At 41.7% G+C, this 24,516-nt stretch overlaps 1 protein-coding gene across 1 annotated transcript; it reads left to right on the forward strand.

The window, feature by feature from the left end:
- Positions 1 to 479: 479 nt before the first annotated feature.
- LOC139155151 (bile salt-activated lipase-like) lies at positions 480 to 22,630 on the forward strand. Its single transcript, XM_070730234.1, has 8 exons — positions 480 to 876; positions 1,258 to 1,478; positions 11,136 to 11,267; positions 17,999 to 18,116; positions 18,537 to 18,723; positions 20,078 to 20,281; positions 21,578 to 21,778; positions 22,432 to 22,630. The coding sequence occupies exons 1-8, from the start codon at positions 480 to 482 to the stop codon at positions 22,628 to 22,630; spliced, it is 1,659 nt and encodes a 552-aa protein (XP_070586335.1).
- Positions 22,631 to 24,516: the final 1,886 nt, after the last annotated feature.

The following is a 24,516-nucleotide window of genomic DNA, read 5'->3' on the forward strand; positions in this document are numbered from 1 at the left end:
TTCTGTTTTCTCTCTCACACAAGACAGCATTTCCTTGTTATTTCTTCCCCTTTTCCTTCTTCTCTCCCCACTCATATTTGCCTTCTCTTAACATTTTTGGATATATATTTACTCTTTTTCTTCTTTACTTTTTATACACTTTATTCTTCTTTCTTAGTTTTTTTTAAAAAAATTAAAGTTAAAAGAAAATTTATAGTGAACTTTATTAGTAATCTGATTAACATATTTGTGGTTTCTACTAGGTAATAATATATTGTTATTTACTAAGGGAAATTGGTTATAAAGTTTGTTGAACAAGTTTGGGATTTATAGTGGTTTTCCTCTTTTCACTAAATACAAATTGATATTAACTTTAAAATTTGAAAATGTCAAGCACTTCAACCTATGTTAAAACAGTTAAAAAACAAGCAGCAGCTGCAACTCTTTCTCCACAAGGTTCGCCCCATCCTTCCCCGACGCATCAAGTTTTATCAGTAACCATGTCTACCAAGGAGAAGGAGAAAGAAAAACCTCAACAGCCCACTCTGATAACAATACAAGAAACTCTAAAAGCAATGCAGGACTTTATGTTCAAATCCCAAGAAGATGCAGCCCAACAACGAGAGGCTATAAAAGATGAGGCAACACAACAAAGAGAAGCCATAAAATCAGACTTGGCAGAATTCAAAACAGAGATGGCTGATCTGAAAGCAGATATGGGAGAGGTGAAGGCGCAGATGAAGGAAGTGCAACAAACTCTACAGGAAAGTGAAGACCGTGTTAAAAAAGTTGAAGAAAAGACTGTTAAAATTGAAAAGAGAATGGACTATTTCGAAGGCAGAGCTGATGCACGATACAGAAGATATGATGAATCAATCACTCACCTGGAGATGCAACGTGCGTCGTATGGGCTACGATTTCAGAATATAATAGAAGAAAAAGATGAAGATTTAAAGATGACTATGGCTGAAACTATTGGAGGAATACTCCAGGTGGATCCTACAGAAATATTAAAAGAAATTGATGAAGTTTTCAGAATTTCAAATAGCTACATTCGTCGCCACAATCTCCCGAGAGAGATCCATATCAAGTTTGCAAGAAAGACTTTGAGAGATGACATACTGCATTGGGCAAGAACCTCTAAATTACAACACAAAGGACTTGAAATAAAAATATTAAAACAAGTCCCAAGAGGTGTCAGAGAAAGTAGAAGAGATTATCATTTTCTAACCAGAATTTTGATTAAAGAAAATATAACTTTTCGCTGGCTTATTCCAGAAGGGATAGCATTGACCTGGCGTTCCAGAAGATATAAGTTGGAAAACTTGGAACAAGCAACGGATTTTTTTGAAAACAGTGGTATAAGTCACCTGGATCAATCAGCAAACCAACAAACTGCCCAACAACAACTAGTGCAACAGCAACCTGTGGAAGAACTAGCAACCCAGCAGGCGCAGGACATGGGGGCCGCAGCCTTCATAGCGGAGCAGGACCAAGGTGTTAGAAGAGTTCAACCTCAGCGCGAAACCAAAAAACCAAATAAATGACAACAAGTAAAGACTTAAAGATCTTTTCTGTTAATGTGAATGGACTTAAATGAACCAAGAAAAAGGAAACAAATTTTTTCCAAAATCAGAAATCAAAATGCTCAAATAGCAATATTACAAGAAGTGCATATCAAAAAAAGTAATCAGAAATTATTATTATATCCCAAAATTGGAAAAATGTATGCTGCATTAGCAGATCAAAAAAAAAGAGGAGTAGTGATGTATGTTGAAAACTCTATAAATTCCAAACAAATATATAAGGATGATGAAGGTAGAATTTTGATTGTACAAGTTGACATTGAATCTAGACCTTTGGTAATTGTTTCGATTTATGCCCCTAATGAAGATCAAATAACATTCTATAAAAAATTGCATCAAGTAATAACAGAGTTAAATATTGAAAATATGTTAATAATTGGTGATTTTAATGCTATTACAAACAGACAATTAGATCATTCGGGGGGGGGGGACAACAAAAGTAAGAAGAGAAGTAAAAACTTATTGCCTAGTACTTTCCAGAAAATGAAAGTGGAATTACTATTAAATGACATTTGGAGGGAAAGACATCCCCATAAGAGACAATACACTTTTTACTCTAACCCCCACAAAATTTGGACAAGAATAGATATGGTATGGGCTTCAAAAATAATTGCTGAACAAATAAAAGAGGTTGAGATAGATGTCAACATATGGGCTGACCATAATCCCGTAGTAGTTTATATGAGAACCAAAAATAAACAGGTTAATTGGCGGATGAATAGAAATATCTTAAAAGAAAAGAAATACAAGGATTGGATTGAAAAGGAATTAAAAATATTTTTTGAAATCAATAAAAACTTAGATACTACTCCACAAAATTTATGGGATACAGTTAAAGCATATATTAGAGGATAAATGATATCCTACACAGCAAGACATAATAGGGAAAATAAAATAAAATATGAACAATTAATAAATGAATTAAAACAATTAGAATCTTTATCACAACAACATATAAAGAACAGAGATTTGAAAACAGAAATGAGTGTAATTAAACATAAAATTAGATTGATAGAACAAAATCAAATAGCTGAAAAGATAAAAAGAGCTAAACAACACTATTTTGAATACGCGAACAAACCAGGCAGATGGTTAGCATATAAACTTAGAAAACAGAGGCAATCAAAACTTCTTAAAAAACTAGAGGATAATGACGGCATAATAAAATATGACACAGAAGGAAAAGCAGATATTGTGAATAATTTTTTTAAAGAACTATATACAAAAGATATTACTAGTGAAGATGAAGTTTTTAATTACTTAGAATATTCAAAATTACCACAAATAATGGAAGATCAACAGAATATTATGGATGGACCAATAACAATGGAAGAAGTTTTAACAATAATTAAAAAACAAAAAAACAACAAAGCAACTGGCCCAGATGCTATACCGGCAGAATGGTATAAAATAGAAAATGAAACAATAAGAAATAATATGTTAGAAATTTTCAATGAATGTAGACTTGAGGGTAAAATTCCTAAATCTTGGACAGAATCATTAACAACTTTAATTCATAAGCAGGGTACAGCACCAGAAAAAATTAAAAACTATAGGCCTATATCATTATTGAATGTGGATTATAAGATCTTTACTGCCATATATGTAGATAGACTTAAAAGAGTTATAAATAGAATAATACACCAAGATCAAAATGGTTTTTTACCAGGCAGACAAATCAAAAACAATCTTAGAATTGTCATAAACACGTTAGAATATTATGAGCAACACCCAGGGAAAACATTATCTTTAATGTTCTTAGATGCTCAAAAAGCTTTTGATAATCTTAATTGGATATTCATAAAAATGCAATTAAATAAAATGAAATTTGGCTCAAAACTTGTTAATTTAATAGATGCCATTTACTTAAAACAAACAACGAACATAATATTGAACAATGAACAATTAACAACACTTGAGATAAATAAGGGAGTTCGCCAAGGTTGTCCTTTATCACCGTTGCTATTTATTATGGCTTTGGAGACTTTATTAATTAAAATAAGAACAGACCCTAAAATAAAAGGTCTATCTGTAGGTGACGAGACGTACAAAGTTCAAGCTTTTGCTGATGATTTAACTTTTATAATTGAAGAACCGATTAAGACAGTCCCAATATTAATGCAGACAATAGAACATTATGGAAAGGTAGCAGGTTTAAAGATAAATAAAAGCAAAACACAATTTTTAACTAAAAACATGAGTAAAATCGAAGAAAATAAGTTAGAACATATCTCTGGAATAAAGATCGCTAAAAAAGTAAAATATTTAGGAATCTGGTTAACAGCTAAAACAATAACTATAAAAAATGATAATTATTTAAAATTATTGACAGAAATTAAAAAAGATTTAGAAATTTGGAATAATTTGAAAATATCTTTTTTAGGAAGAGTAGCAACAATTAAGATGAACATCTTACCTAAAATTTTATTTCTTTTTCAGGTAATCCCAATAAATCCAGGAAGTACTTTTTAAAAAAATTTAACAAATATAGTTAAAAAGTTTTTATGGCAAGGGAAAAAAGCAAGAATAAAAATAAACTGTTTAGAAGATATCAAAGAAAGGGGAGGATTTGGACTTCCAAATTGGAAATTATATTATCAGGCAGCCGCCCTAACATGGGTTAGAGATCACTCTAGAAAACAAAAGAATATTAAATTTAGAAGGGCATGATCTTATGCTTGGATGGCACGCCTTTATATGGTATGATAAGGAGAAAAATCACTCATATTTTAAAGGACATACATTAAGGAAATACCTACTGGAAGTTTGGAAAGACATAAGGAAAAATCACTTTTTAACTATTCCAGAATGGCTTGCCCCCCTAGAAGCAATAATACATCCAAAATCTATAAAAGACAAAAAAATTATACGATATAAAGACTTATTAAATGACCAAATGAAATTAAAATCTAGGAGTACATTACAAGATGAAGGGATAATAATTGATTGGTGGCACTATGCCCAGATTCGATCTAGATATCAGAAAGATAAAACACTTTATATTTTTAATAAAAACAAAAATTTGTTAAGTAATTTAATTACTCTTAATCAAACAAAAACAATAGGGAAAATCTATAAATTCCTTATTGCACATAAAAATATTGAACTGACCCTAAAAGATAATATGATAAGATGGTGGAAAAATATTGGTAAAGAAATAGATACCGATACATGGGAAAAAGTCTGGATTAACAATTGGAAAATGACCAAATCAGTATCATTAAATGAAAACCAAATTAAAATGTTTTACAGATGGCATCTCCCACCAAATAGAATAGCAAAAATGTTCCCTAAAACTTCTCCATTGTGTTGGAAATGTAAGAAAGAAATAGGAACCTACTACCATCAATGGTGGATATGTGGTAAAGCTAAAATATATTGGAAGATGATAGAGTGGTAAAGCAGGAGGTTGAAAACACCCCGGAATTTTATTTATTAGGAATTACCAACCAGACCTATAAGAAAGAAATTTTATATTTAATTATACACATATTAACAGCGGCTAGAATCACGTATGCGCAAAACTGGAAGGGGGAGGGAATCCCCAAAGAAGAAGAAGTTACAGTATAGCAAAATTATTACATTGCGCCGAAATGGATATGATGACAAGACGTTTAAATGATCAAGAAGATACTAAGTTTTATGAAGCATGGAACAATGTTTATAAATGGATAGATAAGAAAAAATAAGATATACAATCTATTTTTAGTTAACTTGTTGTATTTGTTTTTACTTGGGTAATAAAAATACTAATATTAGTTTAAATTTATTGTTTAATGACTAAGGTAGAATTAGTTTATATATAAGAATTAGTTTATATATAAGTAATATAGTAAGAATTTTGGTTTTATATATATATTAGCAACAATGTGAAAAATCTTAACTCAAACTTAGCAAAAAAATGTTTTAACATTCAATATGTACTGAATTATGTATTCTTTTTCTGTATTTGAATTTATACTTTCAAGATAAGCGGGGAAAATGTATCCCCATTTTATGTTCAATGTTTGTATGTGTGTCTGTTTATTTTAAGAAAATCAATAAAAATATTTTTTTTAAAAAAGACAAAACCCCAGGGGCCAGATGGTGCCAGAGCATCTCACAGATCTAAAATAGCTGCTTGCTGAGTTAAAGCCAATATGTATTTAACTTTATTTTGAAAGTTAAAGCTCAAAGGTCCCACACAAAAGGGCTGATGCAACTTTAGTGAAAAACTAGTTACCAGAACTTTGCAGAATTAAAAAAAAACTTTTAACTTTTTAGAGTTAAAATAAACTTTACTCTGTGTCTCTCTTTCTCTCTCTCTCTCTGTCACACACACACACAAACCCAGAGAGAAGTTAGAAGAAAACTGGCTAGCTTAGCAACCTGAAGATGAGTGGACTTCAACCCCCAGAATTCCACTGTCAGCACTCAGGGACCTTACCTCCCTGGGCCTTTCCATGCTTTAGCTGTTCCTCTCGCTGCCTGTACAGTGCAATCTGTGCTCTGGCCTTTAAATCCTAACCGGCCTCCTCAGGTAGTGAGTTGGACAACTAAAGCTGGCAAAGACCCATCTGTTGTTGTTTTTTTAAGGCCCATTCCCACAAGGAGGTTTGAACATCTTTATTTGAAGAAACACCAGTCTTTTAGCCAATGATTTATTTGTGGGATTGTGTGTTATTTTGCTGGGTGTCATCCTCTTGTAGCTAGAATGGAAGGAAAAACCACCTGTGCACCTATCTTTTGGACTGTGTTGCCCAAGTGGTCATAGTCTTTCATTATTTGACTCAGGTCTTTCCCTGTGTCATTTGTTCCCCCATGGATCACCAGTAGGAGGCAGTAGTCAGTGGGCTTTATTATTTTGGTAAGATTTTGCATTACATCAGAGATTTTAACTCCAGAGAGACAGCACACATCTCTGGTTTATTTTATTTATTTTATTTTATTTATTCAATTTTTATGCCGCCCTTCTCTTTAGATTCAGGGCGGCTTACAACATGTTAGCAATAGCACTTTTTAACAGAGCCAGCCTATTGCCCCCAACAATCCGGGTCCTCATTTTACCCACCTTGGAAGGATGGAAGGCTGAGTCAACCTTGAGCCGGTGGTGAGATTTGAACCACTGACCTACAGATCTACAGTCAGCTTCAGTGGCCTGCAGTACAGCACTCTACCTGTTGCGCCACCCTGGCTCCTGGTTTGATTGTCTGGTCTGTAGATGGTAGTTTCAGTTCTCCTGAGAATTGAGTCACCCATCACCAGCTTTTTCCTTTTCATTGGGTTGGGGTGGGGAGTCTTTTTCTTTGTTGCGTTAGCTGGTGGCACTGTTTTATTGTGCTTTCTTTCTGGTGATTCTTTGTCAATTATCTGTGGGTTCTCTTGTGTGAGGAGTCTCAGGTATTTGTTGCTTGTAGGCAGTGGGTTTGGGAGGGGCGGGTTGGAATTGGTAGTGGTTTTGTATTTGGTTTGTTTTTTGTTCTTTGTGTGACATGTGTCCATTCATTTTCATCCTCTGGGGCAGAGATGGGGAACCTATGGCACGGGGGCCACAGGTGGCAGGTGGAGCCATATCTACTGGCACATGAACTGTTGCGCTCGCTCAGCTCCAACATGCATGTGTGTGCCGGCCAGCTGATTTTTGGCTCATGTAGAAGCTCTGGGAGGGGATTTTTTGTTTCCCGAAGTTGGGAAAGAGGCCCTTTCCAGCCTCCAGAGGGTCTCCCGGGGGTGGGGGACGAGGGAAATTGTTTTTGCCCTCCCCAGGCATTGAATTATGGATGTGGGCACTCCGCAAGCAAGCAATGCTTTTTGGGTACCCAAGGAAAAAAAGTTTCACCATCACTGCTCTGGGGGGTTGATTCTGTTTTGCTCCTTTGAGGTGTTGGCTCTACTAGGAGTTTGTTGGACTTTCTCATTTTGATGTTTGTGTTTCAGACTTTTTAGGTTTTTCTCTAGGTTTTCTATTTTTTCCTCAATTATTTGGATTAATTTACATTTGTTGCATGTAAAGTTTAGGAGGTTTGAGGGCAGAGGTACGTACACACAGCACAATCTGCAAATCACCATGGAGTCAGTTTGTTCCCCATCCTTGTGTGTGGTGGGTTGCAAGGTGGATGTGGGAAAGTAGAATGTCTTCCAGAAAGACGTTAAATCCTGGCTTTTCCGGCAGGCCTGGAATTACGATTGACTGCAAGTACAAATGGTTTTGTAGGATATTATTGTTTTTATTGCATCGATGATTTTATTACTCTATTTTTATCATTGTTGTATTTATGATTATTGTTAGCCGCTCTGCGTCCTATTTGGAGTGAGCAGCATATAAATAGAAAGAAAGAAAGAAAGAAAGAAAGAAAGATAGATAGATAGATAGATAGATAGATAGATAGATAGATAGATAGATGGCCGGCCGGCTTCTGATTGTCATAGAACAGTGGTTCTCAACCTTTCTAAGGCTGCGACCCCTTAATACAGTTCCTCATGTTGTGATGACCCCCAACCATACGTCTAGCACCAATTCTTCCAAGAGAGCTTTGAGCTGATTGACAGGAAGATCAGAGAGATGCCCCCAATGTGAACGCCTGATTGGTCAGATTGTAAAAATATGTTCCAAGATGCTAGAATAGAAGCTTTAGTTCCTAATACCAGGATAAATTTGTCTATTTTCCCAGGGTTTCATGCGACGCCTGTGAAATGGTCATTCGACCCCCAGAGTAGTGCCGAGGACTTTAACACGTTTTTCGCTGATAAAATCGCTCGGATCCGAGCGGACCTCAACTCTAATTGGAATACAGAGTCGACTGACAACGAGTCAGTTGAGGTGACTGGGGCACGTACTTGTCCACCTGTCTGGGAAGAGTTTGATCTGGTGACACCTGATGAAGTGGACAAGGCCATTGGAGCTGTGAGTTCCGCCACCTGTTTACTGGATCCGTGTCCCTCCTGGCTGGTTTCAGCCAGCAGGGAGGTGACACGGAGCTGGGTCCAGGAGATTGTCAACGCTTCTTTGGGGAGGGGGTCCTTTCCGGATCCCTACAAGGAGGCACTTGTGCGCCCCCTCCTCAAGAAGCCTTCCCTGGACCCAGCCATTCTCAATAACTATCGACCAGTCTCCAACCTTCCCTTTATGGGGAAGGTTGTTGAGAAGGTGGTGGCGCTCCAGCTCCAGCGGTCCATGGAAGAAGCCGATTATCTAGGTCCTCAGCAGTCAGGATTCAGGCCCGGCTACAGCACGGAAACTGCTTTGGTCGCGCTGATGGATGATCTCTGGTGGGCCCGGGACAGGGGTTTATCCTCTGTCCTGGTGCTTCTTGACCTCTCAGCGGCTTTCGATACCATCGACCATGGTATCCTTCTGCGCCGGCTGGAGGGGTTGGGAGTGGGAGGCACTGTCCTTCAGTGGTTCTCTTCCTACCTCTCTGGTCGGTCGCAGTCGGTGTTAGTGGGGGGTCAGAGGTCGACCTCTAGGTTACTCCCTTGTGGGGTGCCTCAGGGGTCGGTCCTCTCACCCCTACTATTTAATATCTACATGAAACCGCTGGGTGAGATCATCCAAGGGCATGGGGTGAGGTATCATCAGTATGCAGATGATACCCAGCTTTACATCTCCACCCCTTGTCCAGTCGGCGAAGCAGTGGAAGTGATGTGCCGGTGCCTGGAGGCTGTTGGGGTCTGGATGGGTGTCAACAGACTCAAGCTCAACCCGGATAAGACGGAGTGGCTGTGGGTTTTGCCTCCCAAGGACAATTCCATCTGTCCGTCCATCACCCTGGGGGGGGAGTCACTAACCCCCTCAGAGAGGGTTCGCAACTTGGGCGTCCTCCTCGATCCACAGCTCACATTAGAGAAACATCTTTCAGCTGTGGCGAGGGGGGCGTTTGCCCAGGTTCGCCTGGTGCACCAGTTGCGGCCCTATTTGGACCGGGAGTCACTGCTCACAGTCACTCATGCCCTCATCACCTCGAGGCTCGACTACTGTAATGCTCTCTACATGGGGCTACCTTTGAAAAGTGTTCGGAAACTTCAGATCGTGCAGAATGCAGCTGCGAGAGCTATCATGGGCTTTCCTAAATTTGCCCATGTCACACCAACACTCCGCAGTCTGCATTGGTTGCCGATCAGTTTCCGGTCACAATTCAAAGTGTTGGTTATGACCTATAAAGCCCTTCATGGCACTGGACCAGAATATCTCCGGGACCGCCTTCTGCCGCACGAATCCCAGCGACCAGTTAGGTCCCACAGAGTTGGCCTTCTCCGGGTCCCGTCAACTAAACAATGTCGTTTGGTCAGACCCAGGGGAAGAGCCTTCTCTGTGGCGGCCCCGACCCTTTGGAACCAACTCCCCCCAGATATCAGAGTTGCCCCCACCCTCCTAGCCTTTCGTAATCTCCTTAAGACCCACCTCTGTCGTCAGGCATGGGGGAATTGACATGTTCCCTCCCCCTAGGCTTATAAAATTTATGCATGGTACGTTAGTGTGTATGATTGGTTTTAATTTGTGGTTTTTTAAAAAAAATTAATTTAAATATTGGATTTGTCTTACACTGTATTACTATTGTTGTGAGCCGCCCCGAGTCTGCGGAGAGGGGCGGCATACAAATCTGATTAAACCTTAAACCTTAAACGTTAAAGGAGTCCCGACCCACAGGTTGAGAACTACTGTCATAGAAGAAATAGCAAAATTGGATTTTTATATGCACAACTACACACAAATACATGAAATTCCATGTAATATTATTTAAGAGTTTCAAGTAAAAAAGCCCAATGAGTCTCATTTCTCTCTGTGTTTTGTAATTGATAGGAACACAACAGAAAAATCTCCAACTAATTGCACAAAAGGAAGAGCTCTGCAAAAATTTGGAACAAAGACTGAGAACTTTTAGATAGCAACCCCGCCTTTTCTTCCAGAATTTGATATTAAATTCTCAAGTTTCCCCACCAATCCCCAACAAATATTCTATACTGTCATAGTTCGACATAACATGAGTTTTTATTGATTAGCTCTTGAGCCATATCAAAGTACAAAGTTCCAGAAAAAAATAATTATTAAAATTTGATAAAACAATTTAAAATTGAAATTAATATAATATAATTTAAAATGAAATTGGAATACAATACGATTTAAAATGAAGTTGGAATAAAATACAATTCTAAAATTTAAATTGAACAAAATACAATAATTTAAGATATAGATAAGATATGATAAAATTATAATTTGATGTTTACATGAATAAATAGAGAACTGGTTACTGGGTGAGAAATTGGATTGCATTTAACCTGGGCCTTGTGTGTACCAGAAAATCCCTTTGACATTTAAAAAGGGAGCTGTTTCTGTTTTTCTGTTTATAAAAACATTTGGGTTTTCCTTTTATCGTGTGGTGTGTGTCTTCCTGGACTAATTACCCTGTAATTTTGGTGGGGTTTTCCGGCAGAACAAGTGTGAGTGCAAGAAAAAAGCACCAAGCTCAGACAGCACCAAAGACCTCTAATTTCAACCCTGAGCTACAAATATACTCTTTTTATTCATTGGGTTCATTTCTCCATCATTGCAATTCATTCCAGCTTTTCTAAAATTGAAATCGTTCCAAAAAGCTTCCTCTTGTTTCTTGTCTGCAGACCCTGTCACCGTACAACAAAGGCTTGATCAAACGGGCCATCAGCCAGAGTGGAGTCGGTCTCTGCACTTGGGCCATCCAAAAAGACCCCCTTTTCTGGGCCATCAAGGTAAAGCAGAACCTACATGTTACATTTATGGGGATTCCCTCAGGCTTGGCCCTGAACCTACCTGAGACGCTGGCGGAGGTTCCGTGGGGTTTTCCTAAGATTCTGTCCGCGTTCCCCTTGTAAAAGTGGATTGGAGAAGCTACAAGGCTCTCTTCTGTGTGATCTTCAAAGACTGGTCCTAGAAACCATAGTTGGCCCATTACAGATAAGAACCTAAGAAGAGCCCTGCTGAATCAGGCCAAAGCCCATCAAGTCCAGCATTCTGTGTCACCCAGTGGGCCACCAATTGTCCATGGGGATCTTGAGCAGAAAGAGAAGGCAAGACCCTCCCTTTCCCTTGACCCCCAACAAATGGGACCCAAGGGAACCCTGCCTGCCTCAACCAAAATAGAGGCGGCACATGGACATCCATTTCAATCACCACCTATGATACACTTGGCCTCCATGAATCTGTCTCATCCTGCCTTGAAGCTCCCCCCGGAGATTAGAACCGCCCCTGCCCTCCTCGCCTTTCATAAATTAGACTAAGATCTAAGACCTCTTTTTAAATTAGACTAAGATCTAAGACCTCTGAAGACCAGAAGAACATTATTCCCGGATTGACTGATTACTGATGATTGAAGAATATTTTAAGATCTGATCTATTCCATTTTGTCTATTCCATCTACAAAATTAATTTATACTAATTTATAATTTTAGCTTATATAACTTTACCCTATATTGTATATATTTATATTTTAATGTTAATTTATATTCTAATGCTATTTAATGTTAATTTATATTCTAATGCTATTAGATTATTATTAACTACTATTTTATATTGCTATTAATTTAATTGATTTTTTAACGTAGCTGGGGTCTAAAGTAATGGATGACTGGGATAATCAAAATTGGGGTTATGAATGGAATGATTGGTATGATTGGATGGGTGGGGGTGGGTTATGGTATGGATAAATTCATTGATAGTAGTGTGAATGAGAGGTTTGGCCCACCTGACGCTCGGGAGGCGGGAGAGGAAGGGGCACCGATCTCTGGGGGGGGCAGGGAGGCAGAATATCCCTGTGTTGCTGGGGAGAGGCAGATATGGCGAGGGCCACAGAGTTAGCCGTTCCAGGGGAACGAGGGATCGTTGCTTAATAACGGTCCCTTGTTCTGGCTCTGTGAGCCCAATCTTGGGTACTGGTGGTGAGTGTAACTCTGGCCCTGGGCTCAGGTTGTTGCTGCTGAATGCCAGGTCGGTGGTAAATAAAGCTCTCCTCATCCGGGATTTGATCCTGGATGAGGAGGCCGACCTGGCATGCATTACTGAAACCTGGCTGGGCCCAGAGGGAGGTGTTCCTCTCTCGGAAATTTGCCCAGCCGGGTTTCAGATATGGCATCAACCGCGACCCCAGGGAAAAGGGGGAGGAGTGGCCATTGTAGCCAGAGAGAGCCTTTGCCTGCGTAGACTCATTGCTCCGGAAATTGCGGGTTGCGAATCTCTCTTGATGAAGTTGGACTTAGGGGTTCAGGTGGGCTTATTTCTCACGTACCTGCCTCCCAGCTGCGTGTCAAAAGCCCTGCCTGTGCTACTCGAGGAGGTAACCGGGTTGGCGGTGGAGTTCCCCGGACTCATTGTCTTCGGGGACTTCAACCTGCCGTCACTCGGCGAAACCTCTGGGTTGGCACAGGAGTTCATGGCCACCATGACAGCCGTGGACCTGACTCAAGTAGTACAGGGTCCGACTCACGAGGGAGGGCACGCACCTGACATTGTATTCCTTTCCGAGCAACTGAGTAATGGTCTGAGACTAAGGGGCTTAGAAGCACTGCCTTTGTCATGGTCAGACCATTTTCTACTACGGCTTGACTTCCTGGCTCCAATCCTCCCCCGCAGGGAGGCGGAACCAATGAAGATGTTCCGCCCCAGACGCCTGATGGACCCAGAGGGCTTTCAGACGGCACTTGGGGTTATCCCAGAGGCACTCGTCCACAGTTCGGCGGAGTCTCTTGCGGAGGCCTGGAACACGGCTGCTGCGGAGGCTCTCGACCGGATTGCGCCTTTGCGACCTCTCCGAGGCGTTAGACCCCGTAGAGCCCCATGGTTCAACGAGGAGCTCCGGGAGTTGAAACGCCAAAAGAGACGTCTAGAGAAGCGATGGAGGAAGAGTAGGTCTGAATCCGACCGAACACTTGTAAGAGCTTTTATTAAGACTTACAAAGTGGCGCTCAAGGCGGCAAGATGCGCGTACCATGCCACCTTGATTGCATCAGCGGAATCCCGCCCGGCCGCTCTGTTTAGGGTGACCCGTTCCCTTCTTAATCAGGGGGGAGTTGGGGAGCCCTTGCAGAGTAGTGCTGAGGATTTTAACACGTTTTTCGCTGATAAAGTCGCTCGGATTCGGACCGACCTCGACTCCAATTGTAAAACAGAGTCGACTGACAACGAGTCAGTCGAGGTGACTGGGGCATGTACTTGTCCACCTGTCTGGGAAGAGTTTGATCTGGTGACACCTGATGAAGTGGACAAGGCCATTGGAGCTGTGAGTTCCGCCACCTGTTTACTGGATCCGTGTCCCTCCTGGTTGGTTTCGGCCAGCAGGGAGGTGACACGGAGCTGGGCCCAGGAGATTACCAACGCTTCCTTGGGGAGGGGAGTTTTTCCATCACTCTATAAAGAAGCGCTTGTGCGCCCCCTCATCAAGAAGCCCTCCCTGGACCCAGCTGTGCTTAATAACTATCGTCCAGTCTCCAACCTTCCCTTTATGGGGAAGGTTGTTGAGAAGGTGGTGGCACTCCAGCTCCAGCGGTCCTTGGAAGAAGCCGATTATCTAGGTCCCCAGCAGTCGGGTTTCAGGCCCGGTTACAGCACGGAAACCGCTTTGGTCGCGTTGATGGATGATCTCTGGCGGGCCCGGGACAGGGGTTTATCCTCTGTCCTAGTGCTCCTTGACCTCTCAGCGGCTTTCGATACCATCGACCATGGTATCCTTCTGCACCGGCTGGAGGGGCTGGGGGTGGGAGGCACTGTTCTTCAGTGGTTCTCCTCCTACCTCTCTGGCCGGTCGCAGTCGGTGTTAGTGGGGGGACAGTGGTCGACTGCTAGGTCTCTCCCTTGTGGGGAGCCTCAGGGGTCGGTCCTCTCCCCCCTGCTATTTTACATCTACATGAAACCGCTGGGCGAGATCATCCAAGGACATGGGGTGAGGTATCATCAATATGCGGATGATACCCAGCTTTACATTTCCACCCCATGCCCAGTCAATGAAGCGGTGGAAGTGATGTGCCGGTGCCTGGAGGCTGTTGGGGCCTGGATGGGTGTCAACAGACTCAAGCTCAACCCGGATAAGACGGAGTGGCTGTGGGTTTTGCCCTCAAGGACAATTCCATCTGTCCGTCCATTACCCTGGGGGGGAAATTATTGACCCCCTCAGAGAGGGTCCGCAACTTGGGCGTCCTCCTCGATCCACAGCTCACATTAGAACAACATCTTTCAGCTGTGGTGAGGGGGGCGTTTGCCCAGGTTCGCCTGGTGCACCAGTTGCGGCCCTATGTGGACCGGGACTCATTGCTCACAGTCACTCATGCCCTCATCACCTCGAGGTTCGACTACTGTAATGCTCTCTACATGGGACTACCTTTGAAAAGTGTTCGGAAACTTCAGATCGTGCAAAATGCAGCTGCGAGAGCAGTCATGGGCCTACCTAGGTATGCCCATGTTTCACCATCACTCCGCAGTCTGCATTGGCTGCCGATCAATTTCCGGTCACAATTCAAAGTGTTGGTTATGACCTTTAAAGCCCTTCATGGCATCGGACCAGAATATCTCCGAGACCGCCTCCTGCCGCACGAATCCCAGCGACCGATTAGGTCCCACAGAGTGGGCCTTCTCCGGGTCCCGTCAACTAAACACCTTACAAAATAATACTATAGAGGGATATAGCATTGCTTCCAGCTGTACGGATTCAGCTCCAGTGATCTTAGAAGCCGATGTCTTAGAAGAACTTGAACGATTAAAGATAAATAAGGCAATGGGTCCAGATGGCATTCACCCCAGAGTTCTTAAAGAATTCAGATCTGTCATTGCTACCCCCCTGACTGATTTGTTTAACCAATCCTTGTTAACAGGAGAAGTTCCTGAGGATTGGAGAATGGCCAGTGTTGTGCCTATTCACAAGAAGGGCAGTAGAGAAGAAGCTGGTAACTACAGGCCAGTTAGCTTGATATCAGTTGTAGTTAAAATGATGGAGACTCTACTCAAAAAGAGGATAAATCAGCACCTAAAAAACAATAGCTTATTAGACCCAAATCAGCATGGCTTTACTGAAGGCAAATCATGTCAGACTAATCTCATTGATTTCTTTGACTATGTCACAAAGGTGTTGGATGAAGGTGGTGCCGTGGATATTGCCTACCTGGACTTCAGCAAAGCCTTTGATACGGTTCCACATAAAGAGCTGATAAATAAATTAGTGAAGATTGGACTTAATCCCTGGATAGTTCAATGGATTTGCAGCTGGCTGAAGCGTAGACATCAGAGAGTTATTGTTAATGGCGAGTATTCTGAGCAGAGTCAGGTTACAAGCGGTGTGCCACAAGGATCTGTTCTGGGTCCTATTCTTTTTAATATATTTGTGAGTGACATAGGGGAAGGTTTGGTAGGGAAGGTTTGCCTATTTGCCGATGACTCTAAAGTGTGCAATAGGGTTGATATTCCTGGAGGCGTCTGTAATATGGTAAATGATTTAGCTTTACTAGATAAATGGTCTAAGCAATGGAAACTGCAGTTTAATGTTTCCAAATGTAAAATAATGCACTTGGGGAAAAGGAATCCTCAATCTGAGTATTGTATTGGCAGTTCAGTGTTGGCAAATACTTCAAAAGAAAAGGATTTAGGGGTAGTGATTTCTGACAGTCTCAAAATGGGTGAACAGTGCAGTCAGGCGGTAGGGAAAGCAAGTAGGATGCTTGGCTGCATAGCTAGAGGTATAACAAGCAGCAAGAGGGAGATTATGATCCCACTATATAGAATGCTGGTGAGACCACATTTAGAATACTGTGTTCAGTTCTGGAGACCTCACCTACAAAAAGATATTGACAAAATTGAACGGGTCCAAAGACGGGCTACAAGAATGGTGGAAGGTCTTAAGCATAAAACGTATCAGGAAAGACTTAATGAACTCAATTTGTATAGTCTAGAGGACAGAAGGAAAAGGGGGGACATGATCGAAACATTTAAATATATTAAAGGGTTAAATAAGGTCCAGGAGGGAAGTGTTTTTAATAGGAAAGTGAACACAAGAACAAGGGGACACAATCTGAAGTTAGTTGGGGGAAAGATCAAAAGCAAAATGAGAAAATATTATTTTACTGAAAGAGTAGTAAATCCTTGGAACAAACTTCCAGCAGATGTGGTAGATAAATCCACAGTAACTGAATTTAAACATGCCTGGGATAAACATATATCCATCCTAAGATAAAATACAGAAAATAGTATAAGGGCAGACTAGATGGACCATGAGGTCTTTTTCTGCCGTCAGACTTCTATGTTTCTATGTCGGTTGGCGGGCCCCAGGGGAAGAGCCTTCTCTGTGGCGGCACCGGCCCTCTGGAACCAACTCCCCCCGGAGATTAGAACTGCCCCTACTCTTCCTGCCTTCCGTAAACTCCTTAAAACCCACCTTTGCCGTCAGGCATGGGGGAACTGAAACATCTCCCCCTGGGCACGTTTAATTTATGCATGGTATGTCTGTGTGTGTGTCTGTTAGCATATGGGGTTTTTAAATATTTAAATATTTTAAATTTGTCTGATTGCTTATGATTTGTTTCTACATGTTGTGAGCCGCCCCGAGTCTTCGGAGAGGGGCGGCATACAAATCTAAGTAATAAATAAATAAATAAATAAATAAATAAATAAATAAATAAATAAATAAATAAATAAATAAATAAATAAATAAATAAATAAATAAATAAATAAATAAATAAGTTGCTGAAAACCCACCTATGTCGCCAGGCATGGGGTAACTGATGTATCCCCTTGCTAATATGGTTTATGTATGGTATGATTGAGTTATATGGTTATTTTAAGGATAAGGGTTTAAAGTATTGGATTTGTTTACATTGTTCACTGTTGTTGTGAGCCGCTCCAAGTCTTCGGAGAGGGGCGGCATACAAATCTAATACATTATTATTATTATTATTATTATTATTATTATTATTATTATTATTATTATGTCGATACAACACAGCAAACGAGATCACTATGCTGGATTTCGTATTTCATCAGCAGTCGAGCGCTTCCCAAGCACCTAGGACTGCGTGATGTAGCGGCGAATTATGTGTGCAGATCCCAGTAGCGGCATTTTGCAATTGACAGATGGAGATTTTGTCAATTCCGATGGTTTTCAAATGTCCACTGAGATCCTATGGCACTGTGCAAAGCCTGTCGAGGACCACTGGGACCACTTTCACTGACTTATGCCAGAGTCGTTGCAGCTCGATTTTTAGATCTTCGTATTTTACTAATTTCTCTAGCTGCTTCTCCTCTATTATTATTATTATTGTTATTGTTGTTATTATTAATTATTTCCTACTGGGGCAGAGCACGTAACTGCACGGTCCCAAGTTCCCTTTTTTTACCCCGGTGCCATTGTAACTTTGGTCACTAAATGAGGACGTTGTAAGTTGAGGACTGAATGCGAGGATCGGTCTGCCCAGCAGCCCAAATAAATATAGATTTCCGCCTTTTTCAGGTCGCGCATAAAGTGGGCTGTCCAACAGACAACACCACCGTCCTGGCCAACTGCCTCCGGGTTACTGATCCGAAGACCCTGACCCTCGCTTATCACCTGGAACTCACCAACTTGCGCTGTAAGAAGGAGTGGGGAAGAGTGTCGTGGGGGTGACTGCGGGTGGGGGAGAGTTTGTGGGTGGGGGAGAGTTGTATAGAGCGCTGGTGAGACCCCATTGGGAATACTGTGTCCAGTTCTGGAGGCCTCACCTGCAAAAAGAGATGGATCAAATCGAACGGGTCCAAAGACGGGCTACAAGAATGGTGGAAGGTCTTAAGCATAAAACTTATCAGGAAAGACTTCATGAACTCCATCTGTATTGTCTGGAGGACAGAAGGGATAAGGGGGGACACAATCAAAACATTTAAACATGTTAAAGGGTTAAATAATGTATAATTTTTGAAGGTAAGATAATGTATAGTTGTAATTTAATCTATTTTCTAATTAAAAAAAGGAAAAAAAACCTTAAAAATTTGTTGGCCGTCTTCTCACCCTGCAGACCCCTTGGTCCATTATCTGGCCTTCGCCCCAGTGGTGGATGGAGACTTCATTCCTGATGTCCCAAAGAACCTTTTCACCAACGCGGCGGATGTGGACTATGTCCTTGGAGTCAACGATATGGACGGACATTTCTTCGCGGGGATTGACATGCCGTCTATCAACCGTCCCCTGGTCAGTATCACCCCGTAAGGAGAGCAGGCGACACCGGGGAGGGGAGGAAGGCTGGTGGAACATCTGGAGATGTTGAGCTGAGCTGACCTGCTGCCTTTTAGCAATAGCATTATAGCATTTAGACTTATATGCCGCTTCATGGTGCTTTGATAGCCCTCTCTAAGCGGTTTACAGAATCGGCCTCTTGCCCCATCAATCTGGGTCCTCATTTGACCCACCTGGGAAGGATGGAAGGCTGAGTCAACCTTGAGCCGGTGGTGAGATTTGAACTGCTGACCTACAGCTAGCGGTTAGCTGAAGGAGCCTGCAGTGCTTTTATCAGTGCGCCACCCCCTGCTCCCTTCCTTTCTTCCTTTCTTGCAATAGCAATAGCAATAGCCCTTAGACTTATATACTGCTTCACAGTGCTAGTACATCTCTCTCTGAGTGTTTTATAGAATCAGCATAATCAGACTGAGTCAACCTTTAGGAAGGAAGGAAGGGAGGGAGGGCGGGAGGGAGGGAGGGAGGAAGATAGCAACAGACTTATCTACCGCTTCTCAGTGCTTTTGCAGTGCTCTCTAAGTGGTTTACAGAATCCGCCTCTTGCCCCCAACAATCTGGGTCCTCATTTGACCCACCTCGGAAGGATGAAAGGTTGAGTCAACCTTTAGGAAGGAAGGAAGGAAGGAAGGAAGGAAGGAAGGAAGGAAGGAAGGAAGGAAGGAAGGAAGGAAGATAGCAACAGATTTATATACTGCTTCGTAGTGCTTTTACAGCCCTCTCTAAGTGGTTTACAAAGTGGATGGAGGGATGGAGGGATGGATGGATGGAAGGAAGGAAGGAAGGAAGGGCAAGGGAAGAAGGAAAGATGAGTGGAAGGAAGGAAGGAAGAGCAAGGGAAGAAGGAAAGATGAGAGGAAGGAAGGAAGGAAGGATGGAAGGATGGAAGGAAGGAAGGAAGGAAGATAGCAACAGATTTATATACCGCTTCGTAGTGCTTTTACAGCCCTCTCTAAATGGTTTACAAAATGGATGGATGGATGGATGGATGGATGGGTGGAAGGAAGGAAGGAAGGAAGGAAGGGCAAGGGAAGAAGGAAAAATGAGTGGAAGGAAGTAAGTAAGATGCTTCCTAGGAAACTATTAGAGAAGAGAAGCAGGAAACAATATCCTAGCAGTCTTCCAATATCTCAGGGGTTGCCACAAAGAAGAGGGAGTCAACCTATTCTCCAAAGCCCCTGAGGGTAGAACAAGAAACAACGGGTGGAAACTAACTAAGGTGAGGAGCAGCTTAGAGCTAAGGAGAAATTTCCTGACCGGGAGAACAATTGTTCCTAAAACTGGATGGAAATCTCACACTGGATCCTTTCGTTCTTGCTTTGTTAGGCAAAACGTCTACCGGTTAATTCAGGGACTGACGGTGGAGAAGGGCGCTCCAGGAGCAGACGTGGCCTGCGCCTTGTACACCCAGGTGTGGAGCAACACAGAGGACCAAGAGGTCATGAAGAGGACAGTGGTGGACCTGGAGACCGATTACATGTTCCTGGTCCCCACCCAGCAAGCGCTTCAGCTGCACCAAGCAAACGCCAAGTGAGCGACCGATGGATTTGGAGGAGGTGGTGGTGGGGTGTGTCGTGCATGTTGGATGGGCCTCCCATAGAATCATGGGTCCAGAAGGGACCTTGGAGATCTTCTAGTCCCGTGATGGCGAAGTAGGATGCTTGGCTGCATAGCTAGAGGTATAACAAACAGGAAGAATGGTGGAAGGTCTTAAGCATAAAACGTATCAGGAAAGACTTAATGAACTCAATCTGTGGAGTTTGGAGGACAGAAGGAAAAGGGGGGACATGATCGAAACATTTAAATATGTTAAAGGGTTAAGTAAGGTTCAGGAGGGAAGTGTTTGTAATAGGAAAGTGAACACAAGAACAAGGGGGCACAATCTGAAGTTAGTTGGGGGAAAGATCAAAAGCAACGTGAGAAAATATTATTTCACTGAAAGAGTAGTAGATCCTTGGAACAAACTTCCAGCAGACATGGTTGGTAAATCCACAGTAACTGAATGCCTGGGATAAACATATATCCATTGTAAGATAAAATACAGGAAATAGTATAAGGGCAGACTAGATGGACCAGGAGGTCTTTTTCTGCCGTCAGTCTTCTATGTTTCTATGTTTCTAAGAGGGAGATTGTGATCCTGCTGTATAGAGCGCTGGTGAGACCCCATTTGGAATATTGTGCTCAGTTCTGGAGACCTCACCTACAAAAAGAGATGGATCAAATTGAACGGGTCCAAAGACGGGCTACAAAAATGGTGGAAGGTCTTACGCCTAAAACTGATCAGGAAAGACTTCATGAACTCAATCTGTATAGTCTGGAGGACAGAAGGGAAAGGGGTGGACACGACTGAAACATTTAAATATGTGAAAGGGTTAACTAAGGTTCAGGAGGGAAGTGTTTTTAATGGGAAAGTGAACCCAAGAACAAGGGGGCACAATCTGAGGTTAGTTTGGGGAAAGATCAGAAGCAACGTGAGAAAATATTATTTGACTGAAAGACTGGTAGATGCTTGGAACAAACTTCCAGCAGACGTGGTTGGTGGATCCACAGGAACTGTATTTAAACATGCCTGGGATAAACATAGATCCATCCTAAGGTAAAATACAAGAAATAGTATAAGGGCAGACTAGATGGACCAGGAGGTCTTTTTTCTGCTGTCAATCTTCTATGTTTCTGTTTCTACAACAGGCAAAACGGAAGTCTGTTTTCCTGAACTTCTGGTTTGCCTGTTGGGCTGTTTTTTTGCACTCCGGGGCTTCAGTGAGGCCTCTGCGCGTGCCGATTCCTCTCTCACCATTCAAAACTTTTCTGCTTTGCTTATTCCAGAAGCAGCAAGACCTACAGCTATGTCTTCTCCGAGCCCTCGCGAATGCCTTTCATCTACCCCGCCTGGGTAGGGGCAGATCATGCCGATGATATCCAGTATGTCTTCGGCAAGCCGTTTGCTACCCCGTTGGGTTACAAGCCCCGGCACAGGAAGCTCTCCAAAGCCATGATTGCTTATTGGACCAACTTCGCCAGAACTGGGTGAGAACCGGGAAGGGTGGGGCAGAGTGGAGCACGCTGCCATAGGGGCTGGTTGGGGGCTCTGAAGGGCGTTTTTCACCTTTTGAATGTTACATAAAAGGTTTTTATACTTTTAATGCTGTATTGTAAACTGGACCAGAGACACTCTGTGAGGGAGATGGAGAGTTCATAAATATAATAGACAGATGACACATAAAATAGATGATAGATTGATAGATCAATAGATGATAGATTTAATGGATTTGATTGATAGATGGATAGAGAGACAGAAACAGAGAGATAGATAAATAGAGATAGATCGATAGATAGATAGGTAGGTAGGTAGATAGGTAGAAGGTTACATAGATGATAGATAGATAGATAGATAGATAGATAGATAGATAGATAGATAGATAGATAGATAGATAGATAGATAGACAACCAGAATGGGTGCCCTCAAAAGTTCTCATTGTCCCCCATGGAAGGTTTTTTTCGGGGCCCATTTGACAGCAGATACCCTAAATAACTCTAAAAAACCAACAATTTTCATATCCTCAATCTAGAAACCCTGAGATCGGAAGCCTCTGTCTGAAGGAGGCTCTAGTTTCTTTTGGGTGTGTCGTCTCCGGGAACTAATCAGCCGGTGTGATTTTTGTTTCCCTCCCCCCCTCCAGCGACCCCAACCAAGGGGAGTCCGAAGTCCCCATTGCCTGGGTGCCTTACAACAATAACGACAGCGCCTTCTACCTCGACATCAACCATGACATCAACTACGACTCGGTGAAACAAGGCCTGCGGGCGCCTTACGTCAACTTCTGGAACGTGGGTTACCACAATCTGCCTGATGTCCGAACTGCAGCAAAGCGGGAATAATAACAATTTTAAAAAACACCACCCAGCCAAGACCAAGTCAAGTCTTTGAAGTTTGTAATGTGAAACGAGAATCCAATAAACAGATCTCACTCGATTGAAATATCTTGCCAGTTTTGTTCTGCCTGTGAAAAGTCCCAAATTCCATCATCTCTGTTGGTGGATTGGAAAACAAACACAGAGACAGAGAGAGAGAGAGAAAGAGAGAGAGGAAGAGAGAGAGGCGGAAAGAGAAAGAGAGAGAGAGAGGAAGAGAGAGAGGAGGAAAGAGGAAGAGAGAGGAAGAGAGAGAGGAGAGAGAGAGAGGGCGGAGGAAAGAGAAAGAGAGAGAGGAAGAGAGAGAGGAGGAAAGAGAAAGAGAGAGAGGAAGAGAGAGGAAAGAGAGAGGAGGAAAGAGAGAGAGAAGAAGAGAGGAGGAAAGAGAAAGAGAGAGAGGAAGAGAGAGGAAGGAGAGAGAGAGAGGAAAGAGAGAGAGGAGGAAAGAGAAAGAGAGAGAGAGGAAGAGAGAGAGGAAAGAGAAAAAGAGAGGAAGAGAGAGAGGAAAGAGAGAGAGAGAGAGGGAGAGAGTTAAATCTTGTCCATTAATTTTGAAAAGAATGGGCTCTCTCCAGCCGTTCGGGTCTGAAAAGAAGGAAAACTGAGTTTTGCAGCATGCTGTGTATTCCTGGGGCGATTCTTTTTTTTTTTTTTTTAAATTTTTTTTTTTTGAAAAATACTTTATTTATTTACAAGAATAATTAAAAACAGGGAGGGGGATTGGGGGGAGGGGGGACAGAATGAAAGGTTGGGGGTAGGATAGGGTAGGGGGGGGAGAATTCAAAAACAAAACATATTATAATAGAATTGTAATACAAGTGAGTTATAGTACACAAGTGTTTTAGAAGAAACGTAATAACTCTTATTTTCTTAATCTTGATATTTATATTTGGAAGTAACTCGAATATAGTATTCCTTAGTATACATATATTGACATTAAAGTTTTAGTTGTAAAGAGGTGGAATAAAGAAAAAGAGAAAGGAAGAAAAGAAAAGAAAAAAGGAATATAAAAAAAGAAAAGAAAGAGAGAGAGAAGAGTCTGCATTTAATGCAGACGTTTTTATGGACGACTTTTGTTTAATTGTGGAGTGGGGAGTACATGGGTGATATGATGGGTGTGTATAAAAATTGATTATTTTGAAAGTAGTCAGTATATTTGTAATGTGTGTTAAGTTAGTTAGAAAACAGATAAAAAGAGATTTGATATATTTTCTTGTTGCAAATTTGATTAGTTTTTGGTGTTTCTTTTCTAATTTATTTTAATATTAATTTAAGTGTTGAAGGTAGTTTTGGGTATGGTAATGTATAAACTTTACAATAAGAATTTTTTGTATTTTTTCTGAGAAACCCATTTATGCCAACTTTCCCATGCTTCGTAATATTCTGAGTCTTTTTTGTTTTGTGCTTCCATTGCTATTTGGGACATTTCAGCACATTCATTAATTTTCGTAATTATTGTAAAGAAAGAGGGTACTTGGTCGGATTTCCAAAGAGAGGCATATGATATTCTGGCAGCAGTTATTATTTGTAGTATAAGGTATTTTTGTGTCTTAGTAAGATTTTGTCTGAATATCCCCAAAAGATAGAGCTCAGGTTTGAGTGGTAATTTGATTGACATGACTTGGTCGATTAGGGATTGAATTGTTGTCCAGTATTTTTGTGCAATTGGGCATGTCCACCATGTGTGGTAGTAGGTTCCAGGTTTGATCTTGCACTTCCAGCAGGTCGGTGAGAAGTTGGGAAACATTTTGGATATTCTTGCTGGGGGCAAATGCCAACGATAAAACATTTTAATTTGGTTCTCCTTATAGGACATTGCAGTTGTCATTTTATAGTTTGATGTCCATGTTTTC

This window comes from Erythrolamprus reginae, assembly GCF_031021105.1.
Source record: "Erythrolamprus reginae isolate rEryReg1 chromosome 13 unlocalized genomic scaffold, rEryReg1.hap1 SUPER_13_unloc_16, whole genome shotgun sequence".
In the NCBI taxonomy this organism is placed as follows: Eukaryota; Metazoa; Chordata; class Lepidosauria; order Squamata; family Dipsadidae; genus Erythrolamprus; species Erythrolamprus reginae.

Bases quoted from the DNA above. Each gene is read 5' to 3' on its own strand.
- LOC139155151 (XM_070730234.1), top strand. From the start codon at position 480: ATGTCTACCAAGGAGAAGGAGAAAGAAAAACCTCAACAGCCCACTCTG. The intron at 877-1,257 runs GTGCGTCGTATG...GGCTTATTCCAG, and splicing joins CACTCACCTGGAGATGCAAC to AAGGGATAGCATTGACCTGG. The intron at 1,479-11,135 runs GTTAGAAGAGTT...CGTTCCAAAAAG, and splicing joins TAGCGGAGCAGGACCAAGGT to CTTCCTCTTGTTTCTTGTCT.